The 25,447-nt window shown below is 34.8% G+C and overlaps 2 protein-coding genes across 2 annotated transcripts; one reads left to right on the forward strand and one right to left on the reverse strand.

Moving 5' to 3' along the window:
• The first annotated feature begins 3,255 nt into the window (after positions 1 to 3,255).
• Positions 3,256 to 6,328, forward strand: LOC143536743 (transcription factor VIP1-like). The gene is made up of 4 exons (XM_077030692.1): positions 3,256 to 3,767; positions 3,981 to 4,113; positions 5,636 to 5,720; positions 5,832 to 6,328. Exons 1-4 carry the CDS (start codon positions 3,256 to 3,258, stop codon positions 6,071 to 6,073), a joined length of 972 nt encoding a protein of 323 aa, XP_076886807.1. The 3' UTR covers positions 6,074 to 6,328.
• A 662-nt stretch (positions 6,329 to 6,990) lies between these two features.
• Positions 6,991 to 9,414, reverse strand: LOC143536840 (lecithin-cholesterol acyltransferase-like 1). The gene is made up of 2 exons (XM_077030773.1): positions 8,996 to 9,414; positions 6,991 to 7,906 (listed from the first exon to the last, which is right to left on the reverse strand). Exons 1-2 carry the CDS (start codon positions 9,412 to 9,414, stop codon positions 6,991 to 6,993), a joined length of 1,335 nt encoding a protein of 444 aa, XP_076886888.1.
• Between the last annotated feature and the right edge of the window lie 16,033 nt (positions 9,415 to 25,447).

Genomic DNA, 25,447 nt, shown 5'->3' on the forward strand with positions numbered 1-25,447 from the left:
TCAGAGCATTCTCAGCAACTTGCTTATCTCTATATCTATAATTACATTAAAAATTACTAACTTTTATCAGTATTTTCCAATTAAATAGTAATTCTTTATATCTTTATCATTACATTTTCCTCCTCCTCATTCACTTACAACCACTTTCAACGAATATTAAAAAATTATAGATGGTGAGCAACGCTTTTCTAAATTTACTCATGAACAATAGCATTTTCTCACAATCACTCTATATAATATAGAAAACGCATTCGCATATTATAGAGGACATGCTAGGAATGTTCACAAAGCTCTTTATTTTTATAGCTGAAACATCCTGATGAAAAAAAAATTTAACGACCAACAAACAGAGCCGAAGATAACAAAGATCCCAGTTTTCATTCATTGAGCCACTCGTGTCTCCTCCAAAGTGCTGTCTATGGGGATTGAACTTGGGTCTCTATTGAGAAACCCAAGCTTTCTACCATTACACCACATAGGAAAGGATTCCGAATTTGAGTAACTAATAAATTATAGTTTTAATCATAACAAACCATAAAACAATCAAAAAGAAATAAAAAGGAAAAGTGAAAAAATAAAATAAGCAAAAGGAAGTATGGAAAACGTACAAGAAGTAAAGTTCCATCCCACACTGGTGGAGGAAAGAAAATGGAATGTTTCTACCTTGGTATAAATAAGATTGTGAGTTCTTGTCCTACATCACTAGATTATAAAACTTTTAAGCTTTTTATAAGGAAGAGAGCTCACATGATAATATTCTTATATGACAAATCACCCTAGCGGAGGGTGCAAAGCACTCGACGCGCATGGGCATGGGCCCGGGCGAAGTGCGATAGGCGCAATGTGGCGCTTTGATGGCGCACTTTGCACGTTCGCATCATCGCGAGCCACTTAAGGGGCGCCTTAGTATTTTTGTTCCTTTGCGCTACGTGAAGGAGTGAAGTCAAGTTTCTTCGCGCTACGCAAAGCAGTAGAAGTTATCCAGAAATACTTTTGTCCCTCGCGTGACGTGAAGAAGTCCTTCGCACTACGCGACGTGATAGTCACGCAATGGTGACACGTTGCCTGCCACGTGTCACGCCACGTGGCATAGCTAGGGCTGACTTGACAACCCTATCACCACTTCGCGCTACGCAAACCACTCCTTTGTGTTTCCTTCGCGCTACGCGAATTAACAAAATTTCAACTATAAATAGGAGAGAAAATCAGCCTTCAATCTTCGTCCCAAATCAAATCTCTTAAACTTTTTGTCTTATATAAGGTATTAATATAATACTCGAATAGTTGTAACGGTACCTCTCCGATTGAAAGAAACTTTTATACGTGAATCCGAAAGTTCTGTTTGAACAAGGTAAGACATTGTGCATCGTGTAAAGTTTCTAGTCTTGTGATTATCGTTATGATTATGTGGTTTATACTAACTTAATGGGCTATTTAGTAGCCTCTTAATGGCCATAAGAGGCTACCTCTTAATAGTTTATAACCTCTTAATGATGAAGAGAAATTATAAAAAAAATTATACCAACTTATCTTTTTCTTTAAAATTCTCACTAAGCATAAAAAATAAACCACCCTCTTGATTTATTTCCTTTTCTTAGAAATCCCTTCGTTCTCGAATTCCTTGTAGCAACAAAAAAAAGCTTCTTTTGACTTTGGGTAAAACAAAAAAGAAAACAATTTAAAGAAAACCTTCGGTTCCGATTCAAAGTTGCAAAGCAAACAAAGTCCCAAATAAACCCTTCTTGACCTTTTTTCCACACAACCAATCAGAATAAGGATTCTAAATTAATTCAAGATCACCTTTTTGCAAATTATGTGCTCTCGCAAAAAAGGAATGAAGAGCCCAGTTATCAGACGGGACTCATAAGTAGGCGCTGATCCAACAAAGATAACAAGAAGCCCAACAGAAGAAGTGCAATGAACCTAGCCCAGCAAGGGAAGCATTCTAAAAGTTTATTGGGAGGGAAACATATTGGAGGGAAACATTGGAGGGAAACGTATTAGAGGGAAACATTAGAGGGTTGCTATGCATAATATCTCTCCCTTATAAAAGGAGGAGGAAGAGCAATGTAAAGCATTCCAAACATAGTCACATAATACTTACAAATACAACATTTGATCACAATTCTCTCTATCTTGTTAGAACTTTACCCCCTCGTGGGAATAGGTTCCAACAAGGAACAAACCTACAAACAACCTGTTCTCCCGATCTAGGCAGAACCCGACTGGTTTCGCTTTACGATCGCTGCCGTAACAGATCCGACTGACCTGCTAGTGAAAAGAAACTCTGATTCAGAATCCCTACTCGGTTTCGATATGCGTCGATGATAGTTTATCCTCAAGCCACCGCTCGCTACTGATTGATTACCGATTTCTTGAACTTGGCTTTGATACCAATTCAAGTCCCGGAAGTCGGTTATATCTCGTGAGCGTCCCTAGATGAACCCTAACTCGATTACATCTCACACGTTCTATAAGGTCTAACCATGACTTGGTCTATATAGACTAACCTAACTTGCTAACAAAGACATTACCTATTATAATTACAATACAATTAGGAAACATAACCAACTATGACTAGCTTGTCAACATTGGTTCCTCAAGTTCACCGACTTGTGACACTTCCAACAACGTATTCAATTCTTAACAATATATATCTATTTTGGAATTTATTTAATATATTTTTGATTTTTTATATTTTTTCTCGCCATACCTTTGACGTATCCGTATCTTGGATGAGTTTTGTCGTTCCCTATTTCCGCATCGTCCCTGTACGCCGATACCGTACACATTCCTTTGCTACATGGGTTTTAATAAGTAAAATAGTTTATTCCTTTGCTACATAGGTTTTGACGTACGCCATTTGTCAAACCTATAGATACCTGAAACTTACGAGTATGTCCGATGCCCGATGGGTAAATATTCAATAGGTTACATGACACACTATAATAATCAAGTATGAGGTTGAGAATACCTAAACCCGTCTCAAATCAAACCGACTGTCATCCCTCCTCTCATAAACTGTTTTTGTTGACCACGCTAACGCATATAAGTTTAATTACGTGCGTATCATTTCGTAAGACTCGAGAATCTCGTCAATTAATTACGACAAGACATTTAATTATTTCATTCAATTCATTTCCACATTTTATTACCCTTATAAAACATTTTTAATTAATTTCATTACCAACATCTGCACCCTCTTTTTCCTCTATTATATCTTTCTAACCCAACAATATTGTTATTCACCTGCTGATGGACCCAACCTTCGCCGGAAAACCCATCGCCGCCGCCACATACCACGGCGGCACTCGCATGGACATAGAACACCTACCCGACACCCCCAACCGCGGGTCCCACCACCGCCGAGCTCAATCGGAAACCTTCTTCCGGTTTCCCGACGACGACATCCTCCTCGACGACGTCGTCGCCGACTTCAACTTCGCCGGAATCGAGTTGCCGTCGTTATCCTCCGACGCTCCGTACACCGGCGAGTCGTCGTCTAAGTCGGAGGGAGAGTCTTCCGACGTGGTGAAGTCGACGGCGAGCAGGCCGCCGGTGAGTCATAAGAGGAGTATGTCGGTGGATGCTGGGTTTTTGAATGAGTTAGGGTTAGGGTTTAGTCATAAGAGGAGTAATTCGATGGATGGGTCTGGTACGTCGTCGTTTGAAGATTCGGTGTTGATGGTGGTGGATAATTCCAAGAAGGCACTTGCGCCTGAGAAATTGGCTGAGCTTGCTTTGATTGATCCCAAAAGAGCTAAAAGGTTTCATCTTTTTATTATTCTTGAATTTATTGGGTGTTTAATTTGGGTATTTGTTTGATTTTTGGGATTAATTTGTTAATTTCTTGATGAATTTTTGACAATTTTTTGGGGCCAAATGATAGTTTTTATTTGATTTGTGTACTTTATTGAATAATTATAAAAGAAGTTTAAAAAGTTGGGATTTTTATAAGTTTGGATTGTTGTTGTTTGTAGGATTCTTGCGAACAGGCAGTCGGCTGCACGTTCTAAAGAGAGGAAAATAAAGTATACGAGCGAGTTGGAGAGGAAAGTGCAGACACTTCAAAACGAGGCGACAACGCTGTCGACCCAAGTGACGATGCTCCAGGTAGACACTAGTCTTACATTAGTTAATAGTAATTTTTTAGTATTTATATTGATTTTTAGTGTTTTGTTTGCATTTGAATATTCGGGTTTAAGTTTGGGTACGTTCTACACTATTTGATAAGATGTTTGTGTATAAGTAGGCATGGCAAAATGAACGAATCGGTCAGGTTGGATAACGAGTCAAGACAGGTTTTGACCAAAACGGGTTTGGGACAAATAGTTGGATTAACGAGTCAAAATAGGTTGACAAAATAGCAGTGGCAATTTGGTTCGGGTTAAAACGGGCTCTATCTAAAATCAGTCTTTCTAGTAAAGAAAAGCTATCAAATTGGGTTCACTTTCGACATTTGCTATCTGTATCCTATACCTTTCATTTGAAAATTACATATAGCAAATGTAGTTTGGATTTTGAGTTTCTATACGTTTCATTTGAAAATTTTCGAACGGTTTACTTGGTAATTTGTTTTATAAAGGTGTTTGAATGATGATCAAATTGTCTATTAACAAAAGCAATCGAAAGATAATGTCAGATTATTATAAAACATAGACGTGTGAATTATTATTAGTGGCAAAAGAGCAGAGTTGGATAGCTATGGTATGGTGCCAAGCCGCCAAATGAGTAAGTTTTCTGCACATGTCTAAACGGGTGGGGTTTGATTGGCTAGCTGACAAAAAAAAATACTGTTTAATCCATTTTTTGAACATTATAAATATATAATTGCATAAATATGGTTATAAAAACTTGATAATTACAATAGGGGTGCGTTTAATAGAGAACTTCGAGAACCACATAATAAACTTGCTGATTTAATAGAGAAAGAAAGATGGTGGAAAAGGCGGGTTACATAACTTAACTGGCTTGTGTATCATACTTATAGCAAAAGATACAAGTGTTTGCTTATATGGTTCTCGTAGTTTCTACATAAATTTGGTTTTGCATTGGACTTTCCTCTATTACAATAATAATGAAAGTTTAAAATAAAATTTCTTAGGAGGTTATATACTTTGGCTGATCTTTAACTCATTTGATTCGTTTCTTTTTAGTTAATTCTTTTGGCTTGAGCTGTTTGAGAATAAAACACAACCCAAATCAACTCCTTTCTAGTGATTAGGAATCTATAATAGAATCATTGCTAAGGGTGTAAACGAGCCGAACCTAAACTCCTCTAACCTTGAGCTTTGCTCGTGAGTAGTTTCTCGAGCTCGCTATTATTTATTAGTTATTTTATTTATACATATTTGTAATTATTTATATATTAACTATAGTTATAATAATTTCATATACCATTATCTAGCTATTTTTGTAATAATTTATGTATAATGATAATTATTATCATGCCAATATATATATGTAATATATCAAGTAAAAGTTATATATATATATAATAGACTCGTTTAAGCTCGCGAGCCTAGTCATGCTCGAGCTCGTTTAAGTCAGGCTTGTTTCGAGCTTTTAACGAGTCAATTATAAGTAGCTCATGAGCAGCTCAACTCCTTTACACTTTTTTTTAACCATGATCCAGAGGGATACAACTGGTCTAACTTCTGAAAACAAGGAACTCAAGTTGCGGTTACAAGCAATGGAACAACAGGCAAAACTCAGAGATGGTAAATATTTTTAACATTCTTTTAGTTCACAGTTTTAAACAACCTAAGCTCATCTAAACAACATAATCATTAAAACATGAAATTATTACTAATAATTATCATATATGACAGCTTTGAATGACACCCTGAGAGCAGAAGTGCAGCGGCTCAAACTCGAGACTGGTCAAACTCAAGCCCTTAATGGAATGAACTACAACCGACAATTGCCACCTCATCATTCACCACACTCGCAGATGTTTCACCAATTTTCCAACCTGAACACTCAGCAGCCACCAAACCAGCAACAGCAGAATCGAGTGCCTGATTCAATCAGTAACCGCCCACCTAGATCTACCTTCATGGACTTCAATTGATTGGTAACTATGGTATAGAGTCAACCTGGGTCATCAGGTGTACTGCGGGTTTAGTAATGGTTTTATATACCCGTTTCTGTTTAAACGGGAAATGTTGATCTTGTAGATAACAGGGGACGTGGATACGTGTGATGGAGATTGTTGAAATATTTATTACAAGAATGGATCTTTGAAACTTATAGTTGGGTTTGACTATCGGTAGCCGAACCCCCGGATGCTGTCTTTCCTTTAATGGCTAGAAACATATTCTTTTTTTTTTTTTACAAGTTAAAATTGTTGACTATCGGTACAATACTGATAGATTTAGTATGGTGTTCAATACCATGTTTTAGAAATTCGGTATCGGTGTTTCAGTACCGGTCCACACTGATACTATATAAAGATAAACATTTTGTAACCGATACCAAACCGGTATCGTTACGATAGGTTCAGTATGGTATTTGGTACATACTTTTTAATAATTCAATATTGGTATTTCCGGTATCTGTATTTGTACAATATCGATCTCATTCCTAAAACCACCTACATCAGGATTTTTTAAGACTGGTAACCCAGATGTCTAATAAAACAAACCGAATCATGTGTAAGTCTAGGTGTTGAATCATTACTCTTGTACATTATTTCTTTTTCTTATTTATCATATATATAAATTGATGATATAATGATATTTAATGTGTATATATACTATTTTAAATTTATAAAAGTGTTATTATACTTATATAAGTAATAATTTGATTTAGTCGTATAAGAGCCTATTTGTTGTATGAAGCTTCACTTATAAGTTATAACTAAGCTTAAGTTTAAGCTTGGCGGGTTAAAACTTAGCAAGCCAGTCTTAGATGACTTATAAACGATTTGACTCGAACAAATCATAAAAAGATTTTATGTTATGTATAGATATATTAATTTTCTAGTGTTTACAAGCTAGAAACAAGTGGCAAAGAAGACATCTCGGAATTGATAGCAACAATTTCACCGATTATTTGAGCTAACGCGTTATCATCTGTAAGTATATTCGTATGAGAAACCCCAGAAACCTTAATCACCTTCAACTTCTGATCTTTCTCATCCTTCCATTCATCCTCCAAAGCCAACAAACTAACAATATTAACCGTTCCGTCTCCGTCCCCATACGCAATCTCTGGTTTCTTATCGAATCCGTCTTTCCCATAATACAATGTTTCGGGTGTCAAGACACCATTTCCAACTATACACGTCACGGGCACTCTCGGTGCAACCAACTTTTCAACCAAAGGTAGGATACGCCTCTCGTAAGGATGCACCCCTTCTTCAAACCCGATATCTTGAAGAAATCTTGAAACGTCAAAAGACGAGTAAGTTGTGTTTGGTGTCACGACTAACGGTGTTTCAGGAGGGAACTGCTTTCGTCGTGGCATGAGCCATAAATTGCTCTCAGAACTCCGTTGCTCATTTCTAACCAGCAACGGGTTCACCAAGGGAACTCCCAATGCGTTCCCTGAAGCAAAAGTTAACATCTCGTCAACCGTGCCACCCCATGGCGCGGACAATGCAATGAAATGTTTGATGTATTGTTCGCGCCATGATGGTGAGTTACGGTTGAGGAGTTCGAGGGCGAATTGGCCTCCTAGACTGTGGGAGACGAGGATAACGGGAAGTCCGCCGTTTGTGTTGCTTGCGTTCTCGATTAGCTGTTTTAGGTTTTCAAGGAACGTTGAGCCGACGTGACAAGGATGTCCTTCTGGTGCCAACCCGTAACGGAAATCATATGGAGCTCCAAAAAGATTCTGGCTGTCTTTGTAGCCAAGTTGTTGTATTGATTCCACCAATGGTTCCATGTAACTCGTTAATTTCCTGTAGAATTAGAATATCATTTAACTTCAAATTTAGAGAGATTTAGTTTCTAATTTTTCTCCAATAATATATTTTTTATATTAAAAAATAAGAAAATACAATCCTATAAATATAATTCGGTTCTAACAAATTTATAATGACACGTAAAAAAACAAAACTATACATTAAGCTATTTTTTTATTAAAATTATTAGATATTAAAAGAAAAACTATATGTTAAATAAATTAAGAAAAAAAAAACAAAATTGAAACTGACATAATTACTAAAGTAGCCATCTCAAATATCTCTACCTAACTCCACTTTTGTCAATTTGAAGCAGCTCTCACATAACGACTAACTCAGAAATCATATTCAAACAAAAACAACACATTTCCAGTTTTCAAAACAACCATGCTAAAAGAAAAAGAAGAATTCAAACTAGAATGAATAATTAAAGGGAAAATCCCCAAAATACGCATTTACGAAAACAAATTTATAGTTTTAGGTATCATTTGCAAAAAATTTCAGAAATATGTATCATAAACTAGTCGTGATGAGTAGTTTGTAGAAACCAATTAGAGCTTGCCACGTGTCCTTAAACTAACCGGAACGAGCATGTTCACTAATCATTTACTCGTCACGACTAAATGAGTTTCATGCCTCGTAATCAACGCCCACGAGTAATTCATAAGTCCTTTAGTCGCGACGAGTAGATTATAAGGTTAAACTAGTCGCAACGAGTTAACTACTAATAACCTACTCGTGTGGGAAATGTAAACCGGGTAAACACGTCGAGACTAAATGAATTATGAATTACTCGTGGGCGTTGATTACGAGGCATGAAACTTATTTAGTCATGACGAGTAAATGATTAGTGAACGTGCTCGTTACAGTTAGTTTAACGACACACAACAAGTTTTAATTGGTTCTATAAACTACTCGTCACGACTAGTTTATAATACCCATTTCTGAAAATTTTTACAAATTATATTTAAAAATAGAAATTTGTTTTTATAAATGCTTATTTTGGGAATTTTCCCATAATAAAATGAATGATTGTTTGTTTATTTAAAACTATAATGAAAAGAAGTTGAAAATATTAAACTTTACTTGAGAGAAGGATCAAGGTAAAGAAGAGACTGAGTAGACCCAAACTGAGCCACCCTAGTCTCCACTCCAGGAGCATTCCTATAATCATCCGCCTCTTGGTCATAATAAAGCGTCATACGTTCAGCAAAACACTCGGTCAAGGGTGCCAACAACACGCCAATCTCAAACCACAGCCTGAACCACCCCTCTTTATCCTTCTTAAGCGGGTAGAACCGGTTGCACAACAAACTAGTCCCCTTATACTCGGAAGTTAACCGAGCTTCGAGCTGGTTACCACCGGCTCCTGGTATCAGGATCACCGGATGCAGCTGCTGGTTGTTGTTGGTTATTGCTTGGCAAGTGGATGGCATGATAGCCACCATGGTTGTTATGATCATCATGACCGCGGGTACAACGACAACAACCGTGGCCCCTCCCATGGTAGTTGGATGGGAGAATATTGTCGAAGGTAAAGTTGGAGCTATGAGATGGAGAAAGTGTGGTTGTGAGAGGACGTGTTTTGTGCATGAATATGGTCCATTCAAAATTTTGTGCCAATTATTAAGAGAACTAGTGTATTACCCTACCCGGAGTAACGCGCCTGGAAGGTCAGTAAAACTCGGGCGGTAGTAAAATTTAAGTGTTGTCGGTTTCTGTTTTGAGACGATAAGTCGACGCGAATTCAGTCAGTTTTGGTTAAGTGCGTTATGGTATCGAAACTAAAACAAAAAATAAGACAAAAACCATACAAAAAGGAGGTGGACCAATGGGGTGGCGTAAGGCACTAAAACATGGGCATTGGTAGAACCGAGTGTTTTCGATCTGGCTGAGCGTTGAGGCGATGGGTCTACGCAAATTTAGACGGTCCCCGTCAGATTCGTTACGGTACCGAAACTAAAACAAAAACGATAAAAACAAAATTTGAATTCGGTCGGTTTTTATTATGTTCGTTATGGTACTAAAACTTAAACAAAATCGAGTGATCGAATCCGATCGGTGTCACTTAACAACACAACCATCCAGCCCACACCAAAGTTAATGTTGAAAGATAACCATTCTCACATAAAAAAAAATTCAAAAATAACAAACTTAAGAGAAAAAAAAAACTAAAAACAGACACCCAACGTTTGTACCATCAAAGATTTGAACGTGGATCCCAAAGAACCATCCAACCAACACCAAGAATTATGCAAAGAGACAAAACCATTACAATATATACAAAAACAAAATTAATATACTTTATAGCACCAAAGTTCTCAATTATATATGAGTGACACTAGCGTCTCTAACTTTGAGTTCTAGATAAAATATAGTCCATATTAATTTCTATTAGTAGTTTGAGTATCCGTGCTACGTATGTTTATTTAGGCTTTTGTTTTTAATCTTTTTGCTATTTTATATTTTGTAATTATTTGTTTTATTTTAATCATAGCTTTATTTTTGATTTAATATGTATATATTAGTTTGTTACGTTTATTATATTTTTTAACGTTTGGGTTCTTTTAATTGAGATGTGTAGGTTTTTTATATTTTTAACGAATGTACATAAATGTACATGAACATGTTGATTTGTGTTTAAACGAACAAACATGAATATAAATATTTGTCTTATGAAAAAGGAGCGGTTGACGTAGGTGATGATGGTGGTTGATGTATGAGAGGGGAGGTTAACGATGGTGGGTGGTAATCGGAAGTTAACCGGTGATAGAGATGATAGACCAGCGATGGAGAATATGTAAAGGAGAGAATTCAATTTAGGGTTTAACGATTATAGTGTTTTACAAATAAATAAGATGTTATAACCCATTTAAGAGTTATCCGGGTTTGGTGAGACCCATGACCCGCAAAAATTATTGTTTGATTATGAAATGGTTTCATAAATAAATGAGATGCAATAATCCGTTTAAGGACTGTTCTGGTTTGGTGAGACCCATACCTACAAATTCGGGTCAAACACACGAGAAACCTCAAATAACAAATCAAGCAATCTGGTGGCTTGAGAGAGGGCGGAGAGCAACAAAAGAGCGACACATGAGATTTTTTGGTAGGCATTTATATAGATAGACAAATATATTGGAAGAGGATCCGAAAAACCTAAAATTCAAACTGAGTGAAGTTCGAATTCCTGTTCGAATTTGGTTTTTGAAATATTGAGTTCGACTAGAGATTAGATTTTCAATTTTGAGTCGAAACTTGCTAATTGGAATCGAATCAGCTCGAAATATATAGTGTTTATGAATTTGCTCAGTTAACGTTAAACAAGTGAAAATAAAAAGTTGTTCGATTTGTTTAAATACCTAGATGTAGTATTACTCGTTCTTTTATAATAAGTAATTCATTTCCTTAAACGTCTCATTGAAAATGATTGTTATATTATATTAAAACAACTAGCTTTTAGCCCGCGTGTCACGCGGTTACTTTTATTTTTCCTTTTATATTATTATGAATATACAATTTTCTTGTACGATTGGTTTAAGTATTAAAATAAAATGTTACATGAATCAATAAATTATGTTTATAGTTGAAGTTTAGTTACTTTAGTTCATCTATGTTTGTATGGATATTGTTATAATCTAAGAATTATATAGTATGCATGTTTTTAACATGTTTAATGTATGCTGTTTTTTGTAGTCCTGTGTGGTTTCATTTCATTTTGTCTAGAATTATAAAATTTTTTAGTTTTATTAATTTTAGTTTGCGGGTTTTAAGTATTTTTGTACGTGTATGTTGTTTGTAGTTAGGTTGGAGTTGAAGTATAGTTTTTTTTATGATCCTATTGATTATGGAACTCCGTGTTCATATACGATGTATGAAGCTAAAAAATTCAATATATAATGAAAATCGCCAAATTTACGGTAAATTTTCACGATTTCGTCCGAAAATTTATATTGGTATGGAGCCCGGTCACCTCTCGTTAGCTTCAGTTACCCCTATGAAAATTTTAAGTGTTTGAATTCAGTGTTTAATTTTTTTAATATTATCTTTGTATATCAAATTAAATACTGAATTTGGAGTAATGTCATGACATTTTAATTGATGTCTAATATTAAAAATAATTTCATGCCATTTTTAATTGATGTTATCGTATCGTTTCTAATATTTATATATTTTTTATTTTTAATTTTATTTATTGTAAGAGAGTTAATTATACATGTAGAGTTTGATTATGAAAGAGTTTCACAAATAAATGAGATGTTATAACCCATTTAAAAGATCTGGGTTTGGTGAAACCCATGATCCGCCCGTATTATGAAAGTTGTTTTACATTTTTTGTTTTTTAATAGTTATGTTTTGGATTTTAATTTTCTTTATTGTAAAAAAGTTAATAATATACTTAGGTTTGATGAAGAAAGGGTTTCACAAATAAATAATATGTTATAACCCGTTTAAAATCTATCTGGATTTTATGACCCATAGCCCGCTTATTTTTTTACTATAAAATTGTTTCCATCATGTCGTTAATATATGATGGAAAAGTGAGTTGTTGCTATTTGCTAAAGTGAGAATAATGTAAAGTGGATGCTTGGTGTGGCTAGTATTGTTGGCTGCATATCACACTCATTGATGAAACATATGTTAATATACTTAGGGTTTGATGATTAAAGCGTTTAAAAAAAAATGATATGTTATAACCCGTTTAAAAGCTATCTGGATTTGGTGACCTATGACCCGCTTATGTTTTTTACTATAAAATTATTTATTAATTATAAATAATATCTTTTTAAATTGGATATTAAATTTTAGTATATCCCTATTTTATAGGATTTTCCTATCAAATAATTGGTAAGATTAATTTTTAATTTAATGAGATGTTATAACCCGTTTAAGAGCTATCTGGTTTTGGTAAGACCCATACCCATGAATTTGGGTTAAATCAATGAGATGACTCTATTTAAAAATCAAGTAATCTGGTGGCTTCCATAAAAGGGGGAGCGACCACATCACGACACGTATGATTTTAGGGTTTTCATTTATATATATTATAGATTTTTAGAATATGGAACGTCAATATGTAATTTTTAATCAAACACGAAAAAAAATCCCTTCATAAATGATCATTTGTTCAATTAATGTTAAACAATGAACATGCTTATTTACATGCCCTTATGAAGTAACAATTAGTTAGTTACTCATGTTTTATCACATATTTCACTTCCTAAAATATCTACTCCCTAGTAATCTTCATTAAACTACACCGTTTAGCATCATGACCTGTTTAACGATCGTGACACATCCATCATTAACTAGCTACTTTAGGATGTAAATGTAAATACAGCAGAAGCTTAAGGGTGTAAATGTAAATAAATACTTGACAGTTATGTTCATTATCCAAACTTATGGGTACAAACTTAATAAAAACTGGCTAGCTTTATGAGAAATTTTCTTTTTTAATCATTATTTTAAATAATTGAAGCTAGTGTGTGTGGGGAATAGGGCTGAGCACGGTTTGGTTTAGTTCGGTTCGGTTATTAGGCGAAACCTAAATCGAAACCGAATTTGAAACCGAAGTAATCGGTTATTTGAATATGCAAACCGTTCGGTTTTTGGTTTTCGTGTTTTTGGTTAATATCGGTTATTTTCGGTTTTTTTTTTCCAATTATTTGTTGACATTGCAAAAAAAAAAAGAATAATTAAAAAAAGTGAAAATGCATATTTTAAGCTTGTATAAGAACGTGTTAGGGTACCACAGTCCATATAAATATTGACTTCAAAAGACAAAAATAGGCACGTGTTACGTGAAACTATAGAATACAAAATTGCTAAATAGAGTTTAAAAATTTAAAAGCATTAAAAGTTTAGTCCCAATCTTCATTAATCATATTATTTATTTATTTTAAAAGTTTAGTACATTCCTCTTCATTTTGATAATCTTTATCTTCATCAATTTCGGTTTGTTTTTTTTCCAGTTTTTTAAAAATGGATAACCGAATCGAAACCAAAATTTTAGATTTTCAAAAAAGCAAAAAATTAACCGTTGGTTAATGCTTCGGTTATGTTTTTTCGGTTAATTCGATTTCGATTCGGTTTGTTCGGTTTTCTGCTCACCCCTAGTGGCGAAGAGCAGATATTCAAATTAACCAAAGCATAACCAAACTAACTAATTCAACTGAACCAAATTAATTGCACCAAACAGTTAACCGGTGGTTTAGTTAAGCCAAACCGATTAACTGGTGGTTCAGTTAATACTATTCTTCAAGACTTAATTGTGATGGATGATTCGAAAGTGTCCACTGTAAAAGGGATTTCACATCACCAGCTTTACAAGAAAATGCAGTCTTGGTTGCCTTACAGATGAGAGGCCTAAACCTCAGGTGTTCAATTATTGAATCGGATTCAAAGAACTTGTAATTTTAATTCGAATTTGAATTGAAGGTTCAAATTTGGTTTTTGAAAATTCGAATTCGATTTGGTTAATTTGATCTAGTAATTGTGTTTCGAATCGAATACAAGTTTATGATTTTAAATTCGATTTTATTGATTTAAACTATGACAGAATTACAAATTTTGTCCTTTAAAAAAAGCCAAATTACGGTTCGTGTCCTTTTCTAAGTTTCCTTGCAGGCGGTGTACTTTAAACTTTTTTTTTCTACACGTTATGTCCTTTACGCTAACTGGGTTAGAAAAACTCAGTTAAATGCCCTCACGTGAGGTGCATGTGAGGGCATATTGGTCTTTTTGCCTACCCTGCAACTTCTTCTTCTTCTTCTTCTTCTTCTTCTTCTTCACTGCTTCTGTTTCTGTATCTATTAACACCCTCCGCCCACTTCCTCCTCTTCCGCCACTGGACCACCACCCTCCGCCCAATCCGTCGTTAGTCCGAGCCACCAGCCAGCACCGCCACCACCTGCCACAAGCCCACAACCGCCACCACCACACCTTCACCATCGCTCACCACCCCACCCACCGACCTCCCTATCCGCAGATATAAACCCTACATCCCTAAATCCACCGTCCCAGAGAAACAAGTTAGAGAAGAATTAGGCCAGTGGCAACATTAATTATGAAGCTTTTGATATTTTTCAAAAATTACGCATTCTTTATTGAGAAATCCACCTGCAAACAATTCTTACAAAGTCACCATTCTTTGTTTGAAATAGATCTGCAAACCCAACCCACTGATACAATCAATCCCGATTACAAATTAAGCGATGGTTAGTTATAATTGCTAGGGCAATAGATTCAATCAATACATTATTTTGCAAGCTGATGAAACACCCAACCAAACAAAACGTCAGACGTGATATTCAATTGTGGGCAAGTAAAGGAACAGAGACCATGGCCGCGGCTTCCTCCGACACCCCTTATTTCGTTTAGGATTCTGCCAAGTAGCTTAATTATGCGACGCATACGACAGAGATGGTATTCCGACGGGCCTTTATGTTGTGATTCTCACCAAATCGGTGGTAGGCCGTCAAAAGGAGAAGCTCGCACCAGATCTGGGATGGTGTGGATGGTGGATAGCGGTGGTTTAAGGCGGCGACGAGCTCGTGGATTAGATCAAAACCCTAGATTGACCGGCGGCCGGTAGGTTGGATGGTGTTTAGGGTGAGGGTTGGATGGCCGGTAGATTGACGGCCGGTGGTGTTGTGGCGACGGATTGGGCGGAGGGTGGTGGTCCAGTGGCGGAAGAGGAGGAAGTGGGCGGAGGAGTAGATGGTTAAGAAGATGGAGAAGAAGAGTGGGAGGTATGGTGATGAAATTGGGATGGTGGGATCTATTGGTGAAACCCTAGATTGTTAATTGATGAATCCAAAGTGTGTGTGTTAATAGATACAGAAACAGAAGCAGTGAAAATGAAGAAGAAGAAGAAGAAGTTGCAGGGTAGGCAAAAAGACCAATATGCCCTCACATGCACCTCACGTGAGGGCATTTAACTGAGTTTTTCTAACCCAATTAGCGTAAAGGACATAACGTGTAGAAAAAAAAAGTTTAAAGTACACCGCCTGCAAGGAAACTTAGAAAAGGACACAAACCGTAATTTGGCTTTTTTTAAAGGACAAAATTTGTAATTCTGTCTTTAAACTATACATTTTATTTTTATTATATATAATTAGGGTTGCCTTCTTTATTGATATAAATACTACTTTTTAATGAATATACAAGATTTATAAACATTAGGATCGAAGATAAATATACATACATAAATAAATTATATATATCATATTTATAAAAAAAAATATAAATGATGAAAGGTTTTTTTTTTTTTTTTTTTTTTTTAAGGCTGAAAATTAGAAGTTTATCATTTTGTTTCTTTAATCCATAAATCATAATATATTTGTAAGTAGCTATGAAGATGTAATTGAACATTACCACTTTAAATATTAAGGGCGTTTTTAGATGTTAGATTTGAATGATTTATTTTTTATATACATGTACCTTTTTGCTGTCAAGAAACTCAAGTTTGTAGTTTTTTGATTACGTTTTTTTTTACTAAATTCGAATCAAATTTCAAAAAGGCTATTTTGATTTATATCGAACTAGTTTTTACCCGACACAGCGGTTAAATCTGGACGGTGGTGAACCCAAGCATTAATGGTCCTAAGTGTTGAGGCAGTAAGTCGACGTGAATTCAGTCGGTTTTGGTTACGTGTGTTATTGTACGGGAACTAAAACAAAAAAGTTATAAAAAATCAGATAGACCAATAGGGTCACGTCTGTTGGCAAAACTCGAGTATTGATAAAACCCGGGCGTTGTTGATCCCTGGCGTTGAGGCGGTGAGCTTATGCAAATTCGATCGCTTTTTCTCGTTCGTTACGAAACCGGAAACTAAAAAAATTAGCATTCGGTCGTTTTTCGTTACATTCGTTATGGTACTAAAACTAAAACAAAATGTGGTAAGTCTACGTAGATTATGTAAGTTTCTATCACGTTCGTTACAGTATCAGAACTAAAATAAAACAAATAAAAAACATAACAAAACTAATTAGAAATATAATTATTAAAATTAAAAAATAAAAAGCAAAACAAAAAGAAAAACAAAAATTATATTAAAAAAAACTTGGCCCAATAAATATTGTCAAATGAACCAATCATGCATCAACGTCACCAAACTTCTCAATTATATATATTAGTAATTTGTAAAATCAGTTAAGAATTTGATTACTCAACTTCAAAATTTTAAAATTTGGATAATTCAATTATTTTATTTATTGAACACCCCTGCTCTAAACTAAGGATTCTATTGCATTTTAAACCTTTATTTTTAGGCTCTCCACTACAAGCACTAGAAGATATGCATGGGGATTTTCAAAATACCGTCCAAACCTTGCCCAACAACAGTTCAGTAATTTAAATTTGTATTAAAATCCTAAGTAAAATACATCCATTAATTGCCTGAACCGATATATAATCGACAGTTAGCCATGAATGGTGTGTGTGGATGACCATGTTTAAACTTCAATTTGAACTTGATGATGCCTTCAATTTGAACTTGATGATCCCTGATTTGATAAGATGGCAGCCATATACAATGTGTGCTATCATTTGATTTTTAAAGATTATCATATCTATACTATATTACTAGTAGGTTACTGATGTAATAAAAATAATAAATTTATTAACTAAAAATACACTAATCTAGACACTAAGTGATAATTCTAGACTTTTAAACTTAATTAAAACTACTAACCGGCAAGTATATCGGTTGACTCTAGTACAACTAAGTAAGTCCGGATATCGAACACACATGACTCTTTAAATTACGTAAACTAGCTAATTAGGCTCAACTGACTGACATGGCTATTTACTTATATTATTTTGGGGGGCTTTACTAAAATACTAATTAATGTAAATATTAAAAACTAATTAATAAAACTAAACACAACTTGATTTAGAATTCGGATTTTAATTCAAATAATGATGAGGAACCACATAGCCTAGAATCCATAATGTATCAGTTAACAATTAATCGGGAAATGCTATACAGTAGAAACTCGATAAATTAATACTCGATTATTTAATAAACTCTTTAAGATAATATTTTTTGCCGTTCCCGACTTGGGGATAGGGTGCTAATTAATAATTCGCTAAAATTATAAGATAATACATTTTTGATAATTTCTTTAGACCCCATATAAAATATAAATTATTAATTCCTTATATATAGCATATTATATGAATGATTTATGAAGGTTTCTTGAAAATGACTCAATTGTCTTTTGTTTTTTGTTGAAATCAATTTCCCCTTGAATCTCGTCTCTAATTTTCCTTAGCATGGTAAGAACTTCTAGTGTTGTTTTCTCATAGCTCAACAAGAAATTGTTCAATGTGATTGCTGCTTTAATAGCTTCGTTTTGCTAAGGGGTTCCATTGTAGAACTTTCATCATCTTCTTCATCGATATGATTTGTTTGTGTTAACCTATTTTGATCTTGTATTTATGTAGAAAATATTTTTAATGTCCATAAAGTGATACATTGAACACAAGAAGCATAATAAGGTGGGAGATTGAAGGTTTCTTTCAAATTGGGTCGTTCATTTGATATACATGCATTGTATACAATAATTAAGTGGAAGCTTGAAAGGTGTTTGTAAACTAAGTATTCTACTATAAATTAATAAAATATTAATTAATATATAAATTAATAATTATTAATTTATCGATTAATTAATAACTCTTTTAATTAATAAATTTTGGTGGTCCCAAATGTATTATTTTATAGAGTTTCTACTGTATTATGGAACCGGGATCTTAAAGTATTTACTTAATGGACAACCAAACAAGACCTTCGACCATTCTTAAGGAGACACCTATGGAACCCTAATAATTATTAAAATTACCGGTTTAATTAAATTCGCTCACGGTCGCTAATTTATTTTATGACAAGTACCTCTATAGGAAATCCTACCTTACAACGCGGAAATCAAGGGTAGTTTAATGAATTCACTTGACTAGATAAACAAGGCAAATAAACCAAACCTATACGGACTCTTTACAGAGAACTTGTAACACCCCGGCTAAAGCGAAAACGCCTGAGTGTGACGTACATATTGCTCAAACACAGGTGACACTATTAAGTGACCATAATAACATTATTTCATTTAATTCTTCATGTAACACAAGTTTATCAAATAATACAAGTTGTAACAAATAAATAACCAAAACGATAAGTTTTCTTTGAATATCCTATAAGCATTCTATGTGTCTTCTAACTTTCATCCTCGTATCTCTACACCTGTAACATATGTATAAAATAAAGTCAGCTACGAACATAGCTGGTGAGATTCCTATAGTTTGATATAATACGTACAAATCATACAATTCATGGACAAGTGATAAACGAGCAAGTAAAGTTCTTTCCAGTTGGTATCAACCAACGTACTTGGGTAATCGCGTAAGTAAGGTCCTTTCTAGTTGGTAACAACCAACGTACTCGGATAATGAGGTCCTTTTCCACTCGATACAATGAACCTGAGTGCAAAGGGAAGCGTGTGATCATACTTATTGAGGCTACCACGTGCAAGTAAATTCGAGCAAGTAATCAAGTAACACACAAGTCCATATAGTGAATTCTAGTTTGTAATCGAAATCGTAATACTTGAACTTGTAATAAATACATATGCTACTCCAAAATATGAAAACGTGTAAAAAGGGGTTGTGAGAAACTCACCTCGAAATAGAGGATAAATTTTGCAATATAAACCGAAGGCACGATAACGAAACCGAAGAAACCGAAAATGCATTAAAGGATCCAAAATGATTGAACTTCTCGAACTATAAGTAAAGCAAATACGAATATTTAAAGACCAAACTAACGGGATTATTAAAGTCATTTATTGATTTGGTTTTAGGAGTATTTCATTATTTTAATATTTTAATTTAAGGGATTTTTGTATTAATAAATATTTTTAAGCTTAACGGGATTGAACTAGCGCTAATATGGTATATTACAAGGCACATATTTTAAATGGTGATCTTATCTTGAAAATAATTATGATAACGACATAAAAGCTAACGACTTATAAACTCATTTTAACGGTAGTTTATTTCGAAAAAATGATTATGTTAACAATTTATAAAAAGGTAACGAGCTATAGTTAACGAAACGGAAAAATAAAATAATTTTATCGGGTTTAATGAAGGTGAACATTAGTTTTTAAGTGAAAATGTTAAACTTAAATTTATAAATAATTTATTTATGCCAAATTGATTTTATTTGATTTAAAATAATTTTTAATAATTTATTTGGTTATTTAACAATAAAGACGACTTAAAAGAATTCGGTTCATTTCCGGTCGGACCCGAACTCAACTTTAGGTTGGTTCGTTTCCGACATGGTAAGAAGTATTATATTTTAGAGAGTGAGATGAAAAAAGTTAGTTTTAGATGTTGGATAAATAAAATAAATAAACCTAACCGAATAAATGCATAAGCGAGTCAACATTGTTTTTGATGAACTAACACTAACATTAAGTTCTAAACGACCCAAACAAGCAAAAACTAAAAATATACCCGGAACAAGTACTTAGATAATAAAAGAAGAAATCTTGAACTTCACGGTTTGACTTTATAAATCAAAGTAGGTGAAAATCACCAAAATGAAAGGATAACAAGAATCTTTTGTAAATTGAGTTGTGAAAAAACGGGAAGGAATGGAGCTCTATTTATAAGTGAAGTGAGTCAGAGTTGTTTCAATTATATTAAATTGGTGAAAATACTTAATGGGTCACGAATGCCATTTAAAGCTTGTAATTGGTCATAAAAATTAAATTGTAACCTACAATTTATATTCAAACATATTTATTATCATCATGAAGAATTTTGACCAAGATTTAAATGTAGCAGGAATGTATTTTTCTTCATCTTTTAAAACTAACTAAAAAAATGTGACATAATTAAATAATTAAAAAAATGTACTTTGGTTATGCATAAGTAATGTTATCTATGCGACATTTGAATAAAGAAAAATAATGAGTGTTATAAATTTTGTTTATATATATATATATATATATATAATAGTAATGGTTAATATATTTAAATAACTTTTGAAAAAGCTATTACATACGAAATATGTAACATATGATTGTATTTATAACTAAATGGATCATATTGACTAATAAAACAGATCAGTTTTCAAAATATATTTACTCTTTAGTCCTTGAACTTTGAGGTGCGATCTATTTGAAATAGAATTTATATGACTTGGATATTTTTATATTTTATCTACATAGTTTGCAAATTGTTTTAACTTTAAAACGTTAACTTTCGTTAATTGCGCAAAAATGAATTGAAAGCGACAAATGATAACCGTAAATCCTCGGAATTCAATACGAATAGAAAATGATCATATGATAAACGACGAACATGAGTACATTAAAATGACAAACCGGGTCGGTTTAACGAATGCAAATGCAAATTTAAATTCATATAAAATAAAAATTAACGAACGTTACATGAAACGAAACTTGAGAATATTATATACAAAACCGAAAAATCAAAATGGGTTGGGTTTTCGGGTTTGAAAAGTAATGAATTTTATAGAACTAAAACTAGCAATTTATCAACCAAGACCTATCACATAATCTATCACCTCATAGATATTTAGATTAGCAGTACACTTAGATTTAATTGATTAATTATTATTGTTTCTATGGTTTTAATGCATATCAACCACAAACTAATCAAGAACACACAGTAAATGACCTAACAAGATCCTCTTACATTAAAGACATTCACAAAAGACTATGTGAAACAATAAAACTCATCAAACAAACTTAAGCACACACATGCATCGAATGAAAAACACAAAACCTTTAGTTTGTCATAACGCCATAATCAAAAGCATAATCCAAACTAAAATCAAACATCAACAAGAGTTCATCATAAGCCTAGGCAGTTTAACGAGTTTGGCCTAGCATTATTAAATCAAACAAAACAAGAATGGAATTCATGGTGAACATCTAGAAAAATACAGAAAACGAAGGAATTGTGGCGATAAAACCTATGTATCTTCGATCTCGATTAAATGGTACGTCACCGGATCATTCCAAGTCTTCCAGGCCTTTAACACCTTCAATCCCGAGCTCCAAAAGTCTCTAAAAACAGTTGTGGTCGCGTGTTATCATTAGGGTTATCATAAGTGTGTTTATATAGAAGATTAGAACCTCCAAACCCCTCCAGACGGCCAAACTCGCTGGAAATAGAGATTACTGCGTCGCGCGGGGAGCAAATGATATGTGGCCACGTGACATAGCATGAAAAACCCACAAACAGCCAACCAGAGGGGACCCGCGTCGCATAAGCTGCCTCCCTTGGCTGGCCACATGATGTGGGCTACTCCGGTGGCCTCGTTTCGCGTGCTGTTTAGCTTAGGACTCCTTCTAGAGCATTCTGGTTTTTAATGTTAGCTAGTTTTAGCTCAGTTCTTGATCTTTTTTGCACTCTTATCACCCAAGACCTACAAGACACAAATATAAGTTAGTAGCATACAAATTCTAAATAAAAATGAGCTAATACTGATTAAATATAATACAAACTATATATGGGAAAACATGTGTATTAGCAATATGTCAATTACTTGCGCGTTGCAACGAGTTTTTAGCATGCAGGATCTTCTTCTTCTTCTTCTTAGTGCGGGGAAAAAGACTCATTCTGAGTACACTACAGAGTTCGAGCGTATGGCAAGACTGATGCCTAGTATGGTGGATACTGAGGCTAAAAGGATCAAGTGTTATATGAGAGGATTGCCCCAGAAGGTTTGAACATTTATCAAAGCCAACTAGCCACTGACTTATGATTTTTCCGTGGAGTTGGCTGTGATTGCCTATGATGACTTCAACATTGAGGATGTCGAGAAGAAAGAGAAAAAGTGGACCACACATGCTAAACGGTCTGGCACTCAGTTGACTAGCCAAAAAGACAAGAAGCCTAGGGTGTGGGTGAAGTTATAATGCAAGACTTGTGAAAAGATGCATGATGGTGAATGTAAGTGGGGTACTGGATTCAACACTTGCTATAAGTGTGGGAACACTGGACATTATTCTCGTGATTGTACCGTGGAACCATCTTGATTTAGATGTGGCATGATTGGCCACATGGCAAGGGAATGTACCAATACTGATGCTGGTGGAAGTGGTAAGAAAGATGCTAAGAAACCAAAAAGCCAAGACTAGAGCTTACATGCTTAACTTAGAGCAAGCTAAGAAGATGCCCGAACTTGTGTCAGGTACGTTTCTAGTTAATGGCACTTATGCTTATGTGTTGTTTGATTCTGGTGCGAATATAAGTTTTGTAGTTTCGTTGTTTTGTAATATAGCTAAAGGAACGTGTAGTCGTGTAGCTGAGACCTTCATGCTAGAGACCGCTAGCGATACTTCTATCAAAATTATGAGAATGTTTAAGAATTGTAAGATAGAATTATGGGGAAATGAATTCCCTATTACCCTTTACATTATGATCTCTATGAGGATTTGATGTAGTTTTGGGAATTGATTGGCTATCTGAGTTTGAAGCTTAGATAGTGTGTAGAAACAAGCTGATAAGATTGAAATCTTTGGATGGTAGTACAATGATGGTTTATGATGAATTGGTGATAAATAAAGTTCAGGGCTTAAAGCCATTTCAATGACAAAAGCTGAGGGTTTGCTAAGACGAGTGTGCAGTGCTTACCTGATATATGTTATCGAAGCTACGACCAAGACGAAAAAAGTGAATAATGTCCTGTGGTGTGTGAATATCTAGAAGTGTTCCGTAAGGACCTTCATGAGTACCACCAGAACAGGAGCCAGAATTTCATATAGAGTTAATACCAGGAACGCAATCCATCACGAAAGCATGTTACCATCTAGCGCCGTTCGAGATGAAAGAATTAATGTCCCAACTGCAGGAGCTTCTCGACAAGGGTTTTATAAGGCCGAGTGTTTCCTCGTGGGACGCACCAGTGTTGTTTGTGAAGAAGAAAGACGAAAGCATGAGGATGTGTATAGACTATCGAGAGTTTAACAAGCTTACAGTAAAGAATAGATATCCGCTGCCAAGGATTAATGATCTGCTTGATCAGTTGCAAGGTGCTAGTTGGTTCTCCAGAATAGATCTAAGATCAGACTATCATCAGTTGAAAGTGAAAGAGCTAGACATCCCTAAAAAACGTTCCGGACGCGGTACGGACACTACGAGTTTCTCGTTATGTCGTTTGGATTGACAAACGCTCCTACGACATTTGTGAATATAATGAATAAGGTATATCGGACAATGTTAGACAAATCAATTAATGTCTTTATTGACAATATCTTGATTTATTCAAGAGCGAGTCTGACCATGCCAAACACTTGAGAGAAGTATTGGAGACTCTAAAGAAAGAGAAGTGTAACAACCCCGAAAGTCCCATAAAAATTTTGGGCTAAAGATGTCAACTTTGAAAGTTGAAGGACCAAAATATTTCAAAGAGACAGTGGAGAAATTAAATAATGAGAAAAATAGGTTCATCCCATATTGAAAGAAGAAAGAAAGTGGAGTCATTCCACATGAGTATAAATAGGAAAGAGAAAACTTGTGAGCTCCTTATAAGGAGATGAGTTTATATGATAATATTCTTATGTGGCAAGACACACTCAGTGGTCTTAGCGAGGGTGCGAAGCACCCGACGCGCACGGGCGACGTGCGCAATGTGGCGCTTTGATGGCGCACTTTGCACTTCGCAAGCTCGCATCATCGCGAGCCGCTTGAGAGGCGCCTTAGTATTTTTGGAAAGTAGAAGGATCAAAATGAAAATTTTGAGTTTTAAAACCCCTTACGCTATGTGACAGGCAAGAGAGAAGTCCATCGCAATATGCGATGTTGCTTCACACAACCTAAGATTTGGGCGGTGTCATGCTACGTGACGACAAAACTCTTCGGTCTATCGCGATACGCGATGACCCGGTTAAGTAACAGAGACATGTGTTCCACCACGTGGCACGTGTAGCCTGCCACGTGCCAACACGAGGAAGCACGCGATGATATTTAGTCATCACGATACGCGATGGCTATTGAAATATGCCATCGCGATATGCGACGGATTGAGATCAGCCTATATAAAGGGGTTCACGGCACATCCTACTTCACACCAAAACACCTTCACTCATACATACAGAGCCTTGTTTTGGGTGCCGAGAATCATAGTGCGTGCCAAGCCCGAAGCTGACGGTTTAAGCCCTAGTACGGGACATAGATTAGAAGTGTTGCTCGTACAAGATTAGGCGTATAAAATCTGAGTAACCGTGTAAGGTAGAGGTTCCGCTTACGTTATTATTTTATTATTATATGGCTTAGACCATAGTCAGGGGTATAGCCAAAACCTTGATCAAATTTATGTTTACATAAACTTTGTACATACAAAGGTTATCATTAAAATAATGTTTCTTTATAATTAAGAAACATAGAATTTTATATACATGAGGATATACTTAAAATATAGTTTCTTCACGATTAAGAAACATACAGTTTTATTGCAAAGGATATAGTTAAAATATTGTTTGTTCACGATTAAGAAACAT

This window comes from Bidens hawaiensis, unplaced genomic scaffold (genome assembly GCF_021521415.1).
Source record: "Bidens hawaiensis isolate Kalapana, Puna unplaced genomic scaffold, B.hawaiensis_p1.1 tig00000055_1, whole genome shotgun sequence".
NCBI lineage: Eukaryota > Viridiplantae > Streptophyta > Magnoliopsida > Asterales > Asteraceae > Bidens > Bidens hawaiensis.